The sequence below is a fragment of the Mustela putorius genome, unplaced genomic scaffold (assembly GCF_011764305.1).
Source record: "Mustela putorius furo isolate JIRA1106 unplaced genomic scaffold, ASM1176430v1.1 tig00000145_pilon_pilon_pilon, whole genome shotgun sequence".
In the NCBI taxonomy this organism is placed as follows: domain Eukaryota; kingdom Metazoa; phylum Chordata; class Mammalia; order Carnivora; family Mustelidae; genus Mustela; species Mustela putorius.
This window is the reverse complement of record NW_025421294.1, coordinates 32821093-32837298: the sequence shown is the minus strand read 5'-3', so window position 1 is coordinate 32837298 and position 16206 is coordinate 32821093. Positions and strand designations below refer to the sequence as shown.

Genomic DNA, 16206 nt, shown 5'->3' with positions numbered 1-16206 from the left:
ATCCTCTGATGCCCTCTCTCCTTTCTCCCCCTACAGCCTGTGATGGTGATCACTGGGGGCCCCACTGCAGCAGCCGGTGCCAGTGCAAAAATGGGGCTCTGTGCAACCCCATCACAGGGGCTTGCCACTGCGCAGCAGGCTTCCGGGGCTGGCGTTGCGAGGACCGCTGTGAGCAGGGTACCTACGGTAATGACTGTCACCAGAGATGCCAGTGTCAGAATGGCGCCACCTGCGACCACGTCACAGGGGAATGCCGCTGCCCACCAGGGTATACTGGAGCCTTGTAAGTGACATGCCGCAGAGCAGCGGGGCACAGTCTGCTCACCTTCTCCATTCATGCTGCTTCCCCCTTCCTATTTCTGGGCTCCTGTTTCTGTTGCTGCCTGAAGTCACTGAAAGGGCGGGGCTCTGGGCACAGAGCGGGGAGATCAACAGTGACAGCCCTGAGATGTTCCTTGAACTTCAGACTCCAGCCGGAGTCTGATGGCCAGCTTCCATGTTTTTCCTTTTGGCCAGGCAGAGATAGAGAGGACCAGGCTTTACGTTGAGTGGTGATATTGGTGGTGGGAGGGGGTTGGGACAGATTTGAGGTTCTGCTTTAATTCCCCCACAATTGCATTTATTATTAATGGTCCATGTTGTATTGCTGGATAAGGCTGGGTGGGTTCAGTGCCATAGAAAAGAGAAAAAGGGGAAGATGTTTGAGACAATCCACGATAAAAGGCTAACTGGGTTATTTAATGCCTGTGGATACATATGTTGCTCATTGACCATAAAAGAAATATGTCAGATCTTGGTAGGATACGTGCACACAGATAGTTTTATTTTTTCTGGATACAATTGATGCAACTTCTTAACCTCCACTACTTTATTTTGTGTGAGGGACTTTCTTCAGTTGGCTGGTATCAGTAAACAGAATAAGAGGCAAAATTTGCCAAAAAAAAAAAAAAAAAAAAAAAGAAAGAAAGAAAAGAGAATAGAAAAATCTTGCTCCCTTACTGAGAAAATTACACTTGTAAATCATAGAATTAAAACTTGAAAAAATGTGGCTGATTAGGTAAATACTTCCTGCCAACAGTATTAACAGCTATAAAGTAGAGCTAAAGAAAAAACTGATTAGCCTAGAAAGCCCTCATTTTCAGAAGAATGAATGATCATCTCAAACTACTTAATTGTTAATATTGCTTTTATGGGTTTTTATCAAGGCCACAATTGAATAGGGCTTTGGGAAACTTGGAGCAGTTTTATTAGAGCACAAACAAGGCAATTAAAGGCTTAGAGAAGAAGGTTCATTCATAGGAAAAGGGTGGGAGTTAAGGACACAGAAAATGATGAGGCTCAAGAAGAGAATGCTGGAAATTGATTATGAAGAATATGTGTACAAAGCAGGGGATGTGCAAATGTTTCAGCCTCCTCTGAGGTTGGAATAAACCCACAAACAACAGCAGACCTCAAATATCACACAGCAGCTTTAGACTAGTTGCATGGAATATTCCTGTCACCAAGGAGTGTATGGCTGAGAAGAGTCATCCTCGGTGCTCTTAGATAGGAAGCATTCTCTTCAAATTAGGAATAGTTTCACTAGAAAATAGCCCCAAAGAAAGGAAAGGTGTAGACCACCCCTCAAAGACCTTTCCAGCCAGTGTGATTAATGCTTTGATGTTAATGAAATGAAGAATTTTGAGCTGAGAAAGCTTGTCTATTTCAGGTCCCTGGGCAGGACCCTGGGCAGGTCCCTGTTTCAGGTCCCTGTTGAGTCTGTGAACCTGAGGGTCTTGTGGTTGGGTAATAACGATATCCTTTGTCACACATCAATTCCTCAGCTGTGAGGATCTTTGTCCCCCTGGCAAGCATGGTCCACAGTGTGAGCAGAGATGCCCCTGCCAAAATGGAGGAGTTTGTCATCATGTCACTGGAGAATGCTCTTGTCCTTCCGGCTGGCTGGTAAGCTCCCTTCCTTCCCCACCCTCCAAAGTCACCTGTTGAAGGATGCTCAAGTGAAAATACACATGGAGGACTCTAGCACAAAGGAAAGTTACCCTGATGGTTAGAGATTGCGAAATTGGAGATAGCTGACCGTTTTCAAAGCTGGTGTCCTTCCTTCCCTCTTCAGGTAGAAGGTGATTAAATCTTGACATGCACTGGGGCGTCTGGGTGGCTCAGTGGGTTAAAGCCTCTGCCTTCGGCTCAGGTCGTGATCCCAGGGTCCTGGGATCGAGCCCCACGTCGGGCTCTCTGCTCAGCAGGGAGCCTGCGTCCCCCTCTCTCTCTGCCTGCCTCTCTGCCTACTTGTGATCTCTGTCTGTCAGATAAATGAATAAAATCTTAAAAAAAAAAATCTTGACATGCACTAAGGGTCCTCATGGAAAACATAGGGGCCATCTGTCCTTCACTTTCCCTCAGGACAAAAAAAAAAAAAAAAAAGAGAGGTAAATACCTCATCACACATATGACAGGGCTGTCAAATACTGGAAATTTCTAAATGTTGGTGTACCTCAGATATACTTTGGGTTTAGTTCCAAACCTCAGCAATAAAGTGGAATCACAATAAAGTGAGTCAAATTAATTTTTGGTTTCTTCTTACACATAAATGTTGTTTTATGCTGTGCTATACTGTAATCTATGAAGAGTACGATGGCATTATGTCTAAAAAACCAATGTACATACCAAAATAATTACTGTAGTAATATCAGACATCACTAATCACAGATCACCACAATGAACATAATAATAATGAAATCTTTTTTCAGATATCAACAAGAGTTACCAAAATATGACATAGATACACTAAAGGAATAAATGTTGTTAGAAAAATGGTGACAGTGGACATGCTCCACTGTCAGTGGACAGTGGACATGCAGGATTGTCACAGGCCTTCAGTTTGTTTAAAAAATAAGAAAAAATATATCTGTGAAGCACAGCAAAGCAAAGCAGAATAAAATGAAATATGTCTATACTTGTTTTTATAATTAAGTTCCATAAGTCATTGTTGTTCTTTGAAATCATTATTCTCAAAGGAATAGGTCATATGTGAAAAAATTATCTGGTCATGTACATCCAGAGACACAATGAGGCAAACCCAGTTATCAAGTATTGCAGAGTTTCTCAAATCCTTCAGCATGAAAATCCAAGAGGAGCTGTCACTTACCACGTTTCCCAAACTTTGACCATGTCACACTTTCTTCATGTAGTATGTCACAGACTTGGTGTTATGTGACACACTCAGTGTCAAAGCTGGTTTGCTAATCAGATTTCTCTGAAACCTGGGAATGGTATTGATCCTTACCGGCATTGGTTTATGCGTACATCTGCTTCAAGGCACAAGAACAAACGACCAATGTCTGTTTCCTTCATTAAACAAAATTTAAGAAATTTCACTCTCACCTGCTATCTCCAGGAGCTGTAGTGAAGCTGAGTTCCCAAATCCAGTGATGACTCTTCTGTTCTCATACTGCTTGATTAAGCCAAAACATACAGCCCTGTTGCTCATCCATCTCCCTCCTTCATAATCTTTCCATGCCTCTGCTAACCCTCTACCTCTGTTACTGAAGATCTCTTTTTCCTAACCTCCATCTTCTACATACTGCATTGCAGTATTTCCTGGGTTTCAGTCTTATTCTTCTTCTCTTTTCTCCTTATAAATCTCTGGCAGTCTCACCAGGTTCATGGCTTTAACAGTCATCCTGTGATTTTTCTAAATCTTGACCTTCCCTCACCTGAGTCCAGATACATATTTGTCACTCTTCTGTTAGACCCCCAACCTAGATGACCTGTACACATAAAGCCACAATCTGATGGGGCTCCACCCAAGCTGGCACCTTAGGAGCCAACTCTGGGATGGAATGGGTCCACTGATGTCCTTGTGGTAGTCCTGAAGCAAAGGAGAACTGGAGTTCACTTCCTGGTAAGAATCACGGGAAGAAAGGGAGTGCTCAAGGTGTGAGGGCCATGGAGAAAAGTGGAAAAGAAATACCAGACCCAAGGTGAGAGTTAGAGAGGTAAGCAGGTGAGACAAGGTCTGGTTCTAGAGGCAGAGCCTGGAGAAACTTCATGAGGCAATGGAGTCAGAGTGAGGGGGCTTTTATTGAGTGCCTGATGGTGGGGTGAACAAAGGAGCTCTTGAGGAGTGTATGCCCAGCAAAGTCAGTGTTAATAGGAACAAACTTGTGACACACCCAGGCCTTTCTTAAGGCTACTCCTTTTTGGATTTTTAAAAGTCTTAGTTAAAACCAGCATTTCTTTCTTAGTTGCTCAAGACGGAAGTATTGAATTATCTTTGATTCCTTCTGTTCTTCATTTCTTGTGGGCATTCTTTTGCCCTTTTGGCCATTGTTTGGTCCTTGGCCAGGGAAGGTTTTTGTTGGGGCAGCAGAGTGTCCAGAGAGCTCTGTGTTTGGATGAAGAGCGCAAGCATTCTACTCTTAGTACTGGTGTACAGACATTGTTGGTAGTGTTGCCTCATCTTGAGACCGGAAATTTCTTCTTGATTGGGGTGGTTATGATGCAGGATCGTGGCAATCACAGGCTCGGACAGTGAGTCCCAGTAACTGGGTGGATGGATCCATCAACCCAGTGGGGCCTCCCCTCCACCTCTTCCTCTATATTCCGGGCCCCCTACCTGGACAGAAGTTTCTTACTGAATGCTTTGGGTCATTTCTCAATCTGCATAGCTTAGCTCCTAACTTATACTTCTCTCTACAATATTTTATTTGTGCTGTCTCTCTAGGTGCTTTTCAAAGATGAATATATATTCCTTTTCACATACACATGTGTGTATTTCAACTCAGGAGAGGAATGTCTCATTTAAAGCTATTTGCTCACATAAATCTTTATTCATAAACAGTATTTCCACAGCATCTCTGAAGCTGATGTGGGACTCTTAACAAATGCAGCCAGAGTCAGTCCTTGAGAGAATGAGAACTTTGACCAGAACTCCAGCTTACGGCAAATTGACTCCTGGCACACTATTTTTTCAGGCATGTTGATAGTTGTGCTAGAATGGAGGAATTAGAGCTATTTTTGCATTTATCCCCCAGCACCACATTGTGAACAAATTAAAGGTTTTGACCTTATCTTTGATTCTCAGAGCTTAGCTCTATGCCTGACACATAGATGATTCTCAGTGAGGCATTGGTCTGAATCATCTCTCAAAGGCTTTTTTGGTTCCAAGAGTCTGTGGAAGAACTTTCCCTGTTTGTAGATAGCTAAAAACCACCAGAGGAGACTTAATTAGCACACCAACTGCCTTTGTGGGTAGCCAGGAGTTAGAGGAAATGTATTTTCTTACGCTATCCAGAATAAACATTTACAAAACCATCTGGTGTTCGCTAGCCTCCAATTTCAGAGTGCCCACAGTCTGCCTTTTTTTAGGGAGAAGGAGGACAGAGCAACAGCTTGCAACAGTTAAAAAAAAAAAAACAGTTTAAAAATCTCTGTTATTTGGGATATGCTGTTTGTGCTAACAGTAACTCCAATAAACAGATGATAAGCTATAAGCCCAAGTTATATAGCCACATGAAGTAGAAAATCATAGTATTTCATTGACCTATTGGTACTTATTCCTATAAACATAGGATTGGAATAAATATAATGATAGCGCATGACAAGATGGACAGCTTCTAGGGTGAGGAGACATGTCCAAGTTACTCTCTTGATTTTTCTTCCCAGGAAATAAGCTTTCTTATTGATCTTGGCCCAGCAATGTTTGTTCAACCTGCTGAAAATAAAAGTGTTTTTCTTCTGAAATAATATGTCTGGGTTCATTCTTACAGGACTACTGTCTTAGGTGATGTTACTGTTAATTCAGGTACACAAAATTTCCATCTCATGCTCCATTATACCTTAAGACATAAAACCACTGATAATGTATATTTTCTTTAGAACATATGGTAAAGCATTTGGATATTCCATTTGCACCAGATGTTGCTGTTTCTGTAATAGATGCTCGATAAGTATTGTTGACTTATTATACATGTAAGGATGCATGGAAAAACACTTAGGAGGATTTATAAATTTCTGAGGTTACCATAATAATTTCATGTAACTTTATCTTATACTTCAGTTTTTTAATATGGGTGTTTCTTAAGATTATTCTGCCATCTTCAAACATATCTTGAGTTTTGGCTTTCTAAGTAAATAAGTTCATTTAAAATTTCTAATGTTTTAAAGATGCTGAGCAGAGTGCGTGTGTTCTAAAATCCCCTTCATCTAATTCTCGTGAAGCCCTGTGCCCCTATACCTTCCTCCCTTTCTGTTTCCTCTCTTCTTTCCCTCCTCCTTTGGCCCTTCCCTGGCTGGAGGCCCATGTAATTTTCCAAGTCTCTTTGAATGCAGGGCACAGTGTGTGGTCAGCCTTGCCCGGAGGGTCGCTTCGGAAAGAACTGTTCACAAGAATGTCAGTGCCATAACGGAGGGACGTGTGATGCTGCCACAGGCCAATGTCATTGCAGTCCAGGATACACAGGGGAACGGTAAGGGATAGTCTCATCTTTCTCCAACTGCTTGTAATGGCGTGAAAGGAAAGCTTGAAGAGCCCAGGGAACACCTCTGTGATTATTCTGTAACATTCCAGAGGTATCTATAAAGTATCAGTGCATTTGATATATTATTTCCCAACTCAGTGTGTAGAAAGTGAGACACAGGGGTGCCTGGGTGGCTCAGTGGGTTAAAGCCTCTGCCTTTGGCTCAGGTCATGGTTCCAGGGTCCTGGGATGGAGCCCTACATTGGACTCTCTGCTCAGCAGGGAGCCTGCTTCCTTCTCTCTCTGCCTGCCTCTCTGCCTACTTGTGATCTCTGTCTATAAGATAAACAAATAAAAAATCTTTTAAAACATGTTAAAAAAGAAAGAAAGTAAGCCATAGATGATACTTAATTGAAGATATAGAGGAAACATTCAAAAACATAGATTAAAAAATATCAGCTATCCAGAACCTATAGTGAGTATGTCAGGTTCAACCGTCGAGTGGTTGGACAGCCACTTCAAAGATCAAAATATATTTCAAACATTTTTTGGTAGATTTATTTCAAAATTGGATGTGTACCTGGTTATCTTTAGCAAGTATGTGGGGCATAGAGTTAGGGTCTTACGATTCAGTATTTCATTAAGAAAATCAGTTATTTTCCTGTGCGGCAGTGACTGAGGAAGATCCGATGGGATTGCTAGTGCTCTCCAGTCCCACATGAAATAAGAGCAAATGTGTGGCTGTACTCATGTGACTCTTCCAGCCACTGTCATATTTCATATTAGATAATAAAGTGTTACCCTAGACGGTTTTGCTCATGCTGCGCCTTCTAATTTGCTCTTTCATTTCTTATATCCTGAAAGACCAGCTAACCAGGCTTAGTGGATGTGTGTGTAAAATTGAAGAAAAAAGTTTGGAGAGATAGGGGACTATGTTGGCTCAAAACAAAGATTTTTGGAACCTGTGTCCTTCGACACATCCTCATTGCTAATACTCAAATTATAATTTTACTCTCTTCTGGAGTTGAATCAAGATTGAATAAGTACATTAAAGCAGTTAGAACAGTGTGGAAGCTTACAAACATTAGTTCTTATTCTAGTTGAGTAATTTCTCTGAACCGTCTAAATACCAGTGATTATCAATTTAATTTATGTCTAGGAACTCAATAAAAATTAGCTATCATTATTTTTTAGTGAGATCTGTGACCTAAGTATTTCTTCAACCTTCTTTCCTCCTTTTTTTTTTTCTTTCCAAAGTCCTGATCTTTTTTTTTTTAACTTTTATTAAGATACTGTAGCATGGTTTCCCCCCACCCCCACCACCTCTCAACTTAGAATTTCTTCTTAACTTTAACTCTAATTAATTTGTATTTTTTGGAAAAATGTCATTTCTGTTTCTAATTGGCTACTTCAAGATAAAGGAAAACTTGTTCCTGAGTGTTTTTTTTTTTTTTAAAGATTTTATTTATTTATTTGACAGAGAGAGATCACAAGTAGGCAGAGAGGCAGGCAGAGAGAGAGAGAGGAGGAAGCAGGCTCCCTGCTGAGCAGAGAGCCCGATGCGGGACTCGATCCCAGGACCCCGAGATCATGACCTGAGCTGAAGGCAGCGGCTTAACCCACTGAGCCACCCAGGCGCCCCTGAGTGTTTTTTATTTAGCCTCTCCACCAAAATTTTTAATTAATTCTGATGTTATGTTTAGCAAATACCAGTTGTTTCATCATTTATCAAAAAAGGTACTTGTCTCTGCTTTTCAGTATTATAATGATTATTTCCTTTCTTGAAATGATTGCATTAATTTAAGCCTCTAAATCAGTAAGGACAAATAGAGGTCAAAGCAGAAACTCCTATCTTAATTTTATTGAAAATGGCTTCAGTGTAGTTTCATATTTGTTACTGGTTTTTAGTAAACTTATTGTTAAGTGGTTTTTTTTTTAATCCCTGTTTTTATTAAGAACTTCTCTTAGTAGTATTTGTTTAACTTCATTAAAAGACTTTTCATCTTTTGTTAATATAGCTATGTATTTTACCTTAATTTTTGGATGTTATAAATTATTACAGCACCCTTCAGAGCTTGGTCTTTGTAATATATTTTTTAAATATTGTATTTATGTATTTGAGAGAGAGAGGTTAGTGGGAGAAACAGACTCCCTGCTGAGCAGGGAGTCCAATGTGGGACTTGATCCTGAGACTCCAGGATCATGACCTGAGCCTAAGGCAGTCACCTAACCAACTGAGTCACTGAGGTACCCATGTAATATGTTCTAGGACTTCTTAGAAAGTTTTTGTGACTTATATCTTGGCTTACGGTTGTGTTTTAGATAGATGTTTTTAGATGAATTCTGAACTTACTATCTTATTCAGAATCCCAAATAATATTTTTGCCTAATATTTTAGGGCACTAAAAAATCAAATACTGTTGACCTTTGAAAAACTCAGGGCTTTGGGACACTGACCTCTCATGCAGTAAAAAATCATATGTAACTTTGGGGGGCACCTGGGTGGCTCAGTGGGTTAAAAATCATATGTACTGTGAAGTGTGTAACCTGGTGATTCACAGACCTGTACCCCTGGGGATAAAAATATATGTTTATAAAAAATTAAAAATTAAAAAAAAATCATATGTAACTTTGGGCTCCCCCAAAACTTTACTACTAATAGCCTACTATGTAGGAAGCATCACTGATAATATAAACAGTCAATTTACACATATTTTTATGTTATATGTGTTATATATTGTATTCTTACAATGAAGTGAGCTAGAGAAAAGAAAATGTTAAGAGAATCATAAGGAAGAGAAAATATATTTCTAGTACTGTGTGTATGAAGGAAAAAATCCGTAAGTGGACATATACTTCCAAAACCATGTTACTCAAGGATCAGCTATATAATTTTTTTTTCTTGTCCCCTCACAGTTTAAGGCTCAAATTTGAGGCAACACAGAAACAACAAACATGTCAGGCGAGCCTATAGTCATCTGATTTAGAATGCAGGGAAGGGGAGTAACAGCTGATTTCCAGGTGAATTTTAGATTAAGGCAAAGAGGGCAAGGAGCCAAAGAAAGACAAAGGAAAGTGAAGAGGGAACTTCTCCTTGCGTTGTTGTTCTGATAACTTCTGTTTTGCCAGTAAACTGATGATGTGATTTCTGTTTTCAATTATACCATCTCCATCTGGGTTCCAGACACACACACACACACACACACACACACATGCACATTTGTCACTACAGTAGGGAAAAATGAGTAGCTATGGGGCAGTTTGTGGCAGAAGGTGTGGTAAAGGCAGCTTTGAGGGCCTGGGGTCTTGGCATTTCCCTGTTTTGAGAAGTCAGCGGAACTTGATCTCTGAGGTTAAACCAGAGTTCTGCTGCCTGAAGGAGCAGGTACCACCACAGGGCGCTGCTGGCAAAGCCTTCCCAGGATGTGGGGATGGCCCTGCCAGCCAGAGCGAAGACAGAACAAACAAAACAGATACCTTGTAGGCAGGCAGAGCAGCCCAGGGGATGCCCGCATAATAGTCTTGGGGGTTTGCGGAAAGGTTGGGAGGACATTGGGGTGGGGAAATGTACTGTGGCCCGGCCAGGCAAGAAGGGAGAGAGGATGATTTCCAGAGCCTCCCAGAAATTCCTCTGAAAGGGTTAAAAGAGTGTTCTTCATGATGATTCCCTGGAATTGCTCAGGCCTTTGGGGCCATGCTCGTAGCTTGTGTTTCCCAAGAGTGAGCCAGAGGGAGAGATCTGTACCTCGGTCATGCTCCCTGCTCCGGCGAAGGTGGGACTGTCCGGCCACACTTGTGTTCCGTAGAACCTGCAAGTGAAGAAGGAAAGTGAGTCAAAGGAGGTAAAGTCAGAAATGACAGACAGGAATTGGGGGGACGTAGCGTTGGTCTCCACTGGGAGAACTTTCCTGGATCTAGGATTGTGGAAAAGTTGGCTGTTTTCCATTGCTTTGTATATTTCCCCCAGAGCAGCACTTCCAGATGCTGAAAAGGCAGGCAACTGATCCATGATCCCAGGTTTAATGAGGAATGCGATTCTTTCACATTAAATCATGGTTTGGCCCAATTATTCCAGGCACTCTGGAGAGGGACATGCTCAGAAGGACCAGGCAGGAAGGAGTTGCCACCCTTTATATGCTAACTTATTTCCTTCTTCATCCATTTGTAATAAGATGCATTGTAGTAGTCGAAATGATATTAAAACAAGCCTGTGAATCTCATGGGTTTGGGGAATTGGTGTCCTATTTTATTATATCTACTTAAAGCTTATCCATTTTTTTCCCAATTCCAGAGCATTATTCAAAACCAAAAATTTTTAAAAATAATAAATGAAAACAAATATATATACATTTTATATATGAGATATATACATATATTCATATATATGATAAATACATTTGTATTATATATATAATTTTATATATAGTGTATACACACACACACACACACACACACACACATATATATATATATTCCAAATTAACATATTTCTACTGGCTGATATTTTTTGTTCTATCTTTATCAGCCTCTCTGCCTTCACTTGTAAGAAAATCTATTACCTCTTTTACTAATTTCTAGGATAGCTTTTTTTGTTGTCGTTCTGCCTGGGACCACATAAACAACATGAAGGGCATGAAATTCACTGAGAAATGATGCCTCTTTTGGATAAAGGGGCCAAAAAGGGAGATAAGTCTGTTTGACAGAGACTTTTAACCCTGCTAACCTGAAAGCTATAAGCTACTTTATGATTGCTGTTTTTTTTTTAATTTTTTCTTCTTACTTATTTGAGAGAGAGTGGACATGTGCAAAGAGAGAGCATGGGCTGGAGATGGAGGGCAGAGGGAGAAGGTGACAGAGAAGCAGACTCCCCCCTGAGCAGAGAGCCCAGTGCAGGACTTAATCCCATGACCTGAGCCAAAGGCAGATGCTTAACTGATTGAGCCACCCAGGTGCTTCTGCTTTTATGTTTGAGATAGAAAAAGTCTACTACCAGAACGATATCCTGTTACCTTGGTTTGGTAGATGGAAGTAGACATAACTATTATAAACAGGGTTTCCTTACATGTGCAACTTTGATGAAAAAGAAATGAGAATATGAACCAAGCTTTACACAGTGGCTACTTTAGTAAGGCAAATTCACATGGCTTCTTGCCATTTATAATATGAACTAGTAGTATATTTTATTACAGGTTTGAAAAGTAAATATGGGTCAGGACCAGCTATTATGGATTTTGTTTTCCCAAAGAAAAGGAAGTCCCTGCCAAGATAGGATAAAATATACACGCTGCTTCCATGTCATTTGGCAGCAGACGGTTTTCCAGGCTTCCGATCTATACTCGGTTCACCCACTATTAGAGCTAAGCTTTTTACAAAGTTAAAATCGTGGATCCCAAAGCTTAACAATTGGATTTGTTTTCCCATGCATGTAAGAGAGAGAAAGCAATGTTATTTTATCTTGTTTATCTTTTCCTTTTTCGTACTGAATCACAAGAAAATCTGGACAGACAGGCTGCAGAGTTCTTACCAGCCTTTAACGGAATCCATGACGAGGCCCAATGACTGCACCTCGGCATTTCTTTCCCTGAAGTGTACGTCCTCGAGGAATAAACTAACTGACTTGGCTTATTAAGACTTCTTACAAGTCAAAAATAGAGTACCTTTTAAAAATACTGTGGTCTAAAAATAGGTATACTCCTGCGTAATTTTAAAGCACACATCTGATTTTATGCTATATTGTAGGCGGTTACTTCAGAACTTTGCTAATGGTTAGTTGAGCAGTGGATCTGAAGATTTTACCTTTTGACAAACACACTTCAAGATGTCTTAAGCATCAGGTGAAACCAAGTTTACAAGAGGCTCCTTTTCTTGTCTCTATCACATTAAGGATATGCTACAGCCAGGGTTAACGGCCAAAGAGTGAAAGAGCTAGGGGTGGAGGGCAGAGGGAGACCGGATTTAGCTTCTACACTTAAGTAGAATCCCATCCAAACTTGGTATTGTTACTAATCACACCCTATTATTAAAAATATGCCAAGCCTTGTGGAAAAGGTTTGCTTTTCAGCCTGTTTGCTCCTGCCTTCAGATATCCTTGAATTCATTATTATGCACCTGCTGCTTGTATGATACTGATCTGAAAAAAGGCAGTGCTGACCTACATTTCTGACCATGGGTCTGGCGTGACTCGAGAGCCACATGGGAAGTGTCTGCTGATTCCCACCCACAAAGTGTACCGTCCTTATGGCAGGCGCTTGGCTAGACGAGACCCCGTCTCCCTCTCCCTTGGCAGGAAGTGCTCCTTCTGTCGCAGGAGGCTCCGTGAAGTCACCTTGCCAGGTCAGAAAGAAACTTGGCTGGCCTGACAACCGGTCACGCATTCTATGGAGTGATGAGAATTTTCTCTTCTCCATCACCGTTCCTTCCAGCCACTTAGCTGCCCACCTGATCCAACTTATCCAGAGCCTGTCCTTCCTCTGGCACCAGAAATGACTCTAATGTCATTTTTTAAAAGATAAAGTGAATTTTTGAGACCTGATATTTTTTTCCTTGCCATTTGTCAGTCCTTCTAATAAGCAGGGGATAGTAACCCCCTTAAAATTTTTTTTGTACTAGGAAACTCCATGTGTCCATACACCCCCTGACATGGGTTCCCCAGGTGGAATTGAAGAAACCTGGTTGCAATAGCTCTGACTTGCCCAGATCTGAAGAGGACTTTCTTTATTAAATATATAACTTTCTAAATGAGGAGCAATTATTTCCATTTAGCTTTGCAAAAAGCAGCCACATGGCTAAGATTAAATATTAAAGCCACCATGAAAGCCAAGAGAATTAACATTGTTTGAAATTTGCTACAAACTTTTCTCTTTGAAACAGGGAAAGCAAGTATTTTAATTTCCTCATCTGAGCAGTCACTTTTCTCTCTCTTCTGGTATCTCCTGGTATCTTTCCAGTATGTATATACATGAATGTATGTATATCTTTAGCAAGCAAAACACTAGGTATAAAACAGGATTCCTATGCCAAGTTCATGATTTTACTTTGTTTTTGTTTTTGTTTTGTTTTGTTTTGTTTTATTCCTTTGAATAGGTCATGTGGCTATTACTACTACCTGTAGCCAGAGTAATACAGCTTCCTGCTTTTATACCTATAATGGGGCCATCACTAAAAAACACAACAAATGCAAAAAGCACCTTCACTTTCTACTTTATGAAGCCTGTTGGAATCAACTGTGTGTTTGTACATGGCATTACATAATCTGTCTTCTGCTCCCACCCGCCTGCTTGGTAGGTGCCAGGACGAGTGTCCCGTTGGCACATACGGAGTTCGCTGTGCTGAGACCTGCCAGTGTGTCAATGGAGGGAAATGCTATCACGTGAGTGGCTCGTGCCTCTGCGAAGCAGGCTTTGCTGGTGAGCGCTGTGAGGCACGCCTATGTCCCGAAGGGCTCTACGGCATCAAATGTGACAAGCGGTGTCCCTGCCACTTGGACCACACTCACAGGTGAGGGTCAGCTACCTTGGAAGGATGTGCCCTATTAACATTTGAATGTCAGTGTCCACTCTTTGGAAGGATGGATTGCCAGAGAGATGCCCACCCTGAGACCTTCTTGCCCCTGGGTCATCCTTCAGAGGAACCACCAAGTACATGGACAACTTCTTTTTTTAGTGGGTGATGGTCCAAGTTAGAAACATTAAAACTGGTCATGGGTGGATATTAAGTTCTAGTCTCGATGAATGGCCATTGCCAAAAATTAAATTTGCTGGGGTTAGTAGAACATTGCCCTAAGAGACAGATTCTGTGGCATTCCCTTAGAAGCAAAGATGCAATGAGAGACATGAGTTAAGCCAATTTCATATGTGAAAATATCACAGAAAATGATTCTTGCTGCAGCATCTTTGACTTGAGAGCACATCTGTGTAGTGAGGAAGTATACCAGTGGAAGTTTTATAGAAGTGTTTCACATGTGGCTGTCATATGTGAAATATGTTTTCAGAATTGATTACTCTGACATAAAACTCACAGGGGTCTTTTAGCTCAAAAAATCTCTTGAAGAATTTAAGAACAGGAAACCATAGTTCCCACCCACCCTACTGTACCTTGTCTGCCCCTGAAAATACCTTTCCACCCCCTTTCTTCCTCTCCATCCCCCAAGGACCAGATACATATCACTTAGAATTCTGGGCTTCATTTGCAGACTGCTGGAAAAGTTGGGTCTGACAAAAATGTGGTGCATTGTATAGCAGTTCAAATGTTACAAGAATTACTTAATTGCATTCAGCACAGCTCTTACTTCATTTATGCTTCTAAAAGGTAAACTTGTGGCCCTGTCAATTCTCAAATGCACAAAAGTTAAATGTAAACAGAAGCCTGTGGTTGGTCTCTTCTTTAAACCATTGCTAGGAACAAAAAAAAAAAAAAAAAAAAGGACTTTGTACTTTGAGAGGTTTTGTGTGTGTGTGTGTGTGTGTGCATGCACGCGTGCATGGATACATGTGTGTGAGCCCATGTGTGCATGCTTGGAATACCTTTTACTGGGACATATCAAAGAAGTGCATTCTTAATGTATCTCAAGCAACTTTGCAAGCTGCTTTAATCAACTTTGGTTTTCTTCATTGGAACATATTACCACTCTTTATGTGACAAGGTTAAGTAAACATTTGGGGAGTGAAAATGAATCATCTCTGCAGGACTGTGTTTGTTTTTTAACTCTCAAGTGTTTAAGGAGCTGGCAGGATTAGGGAGAAGTCATGAGTTTGGCTACCTTTCCTGCAGTGTTTAAGGCTTGTCTCAGCAAAAGGTAAGCCTCGTGTAGTGACAGCTAAGAACTTCTTAATATCAAAGTGCTGTTTCATTGTACAATCCTGACATCAAGCAGATTAATAAACCTACAGAAGGGAGCTGTGTTATGAGAAGCATTGGGGACACAGAGAGAATGTAGGTTTTGTTAGAATTGGGTACCATAGTGGCAAGGTCCCAGTGGATAGTCACTTGGCTGACATCAATACCCTGATATATTTGACTTAGGTCACATGAACCTAAGCATGTATGCTTTACCAAAGAAGTATGGGAAATTATTTGGCAATCACATGGATCAAAGGAAAACTAAAATCTGTCCAATAATGTATAACAAATAATCAGATTAAAAACAATTAACCTAGGAAGTGCTTGCCTGAAAGCTAGTTTTAAAAAGTAGCTTTTGTAAATAAATAAATAAAATTTAAAAATCAAAAAATAAAAATTAGCTTTTGCAGATTTCTCTTAAAAATAGTTCAGTATTGATGAAATGACTCTGTCTTATTGAATTCATAATTGAAGCCATCACCTTGGTTCTTGTACCTTAAAGTACCCTAAACTTAAATGTGAAATTCCTAGAAACACAAGATTCGTTTGAAACAAAAGGCATAGAACCTTTGTATTTTTCTTGAAGATTTTATCTATTTATTTGATAGAGACAGAGATCACAAGTAGGCAGAGAGGCAGGCAGAGAAAGAGTGAGAGAAGCAGGCTCCCTGCTGAGCAGGACCCTGAGATCATGACCCAAGCCAAAGGCAGAACCTTAACCCACCAACCCACCCAGGTGCCCCGAATCTTTGTATTAATTGGAAATCCAGCTAGTTCATTTCACCATTTAATCAAGCAAGTGGAGCTTGCTATTATGTAATTCGTGATGTGTATTTACCATAAAACTTTTCATTTTAATGACTGAGATAACTTACACAATGCAGACTATTAGTTTATATTGTCTTTA

At 40.6% G+C, this 16206-nt stretch overlaps 1 protein-coding gene across 2 annotated transcripts in view; it reads left to right on the top strand.

Moving 5' to 3' along the window:
• Positions 1–16206, top strand: part of MEGF10 (multiple EGF like domains 10) — a 163242-nt gene that overhangs the window by 102108 nt on the left and 44928 nt on the right. For both annotated transcript variants that reach the window (XM_045075557.1, XM_045075559.1), the window contains exons 6-9: positions 37–283; positions 1824–1944; positions 6334–6470; positions 13746–13958. In XM_045075557.1, the coding sequence (XP_044931492.1) occupies positions 37–283; positions 1824–1944; positions 6334–6470; positions 13746–13958 (718 nt within the window). The remainder of the gene's footprint in view (positions 1–36; positions 284–1823; positions 1945–6333; positions 6471–13745; positions 13959–16206) is intronic.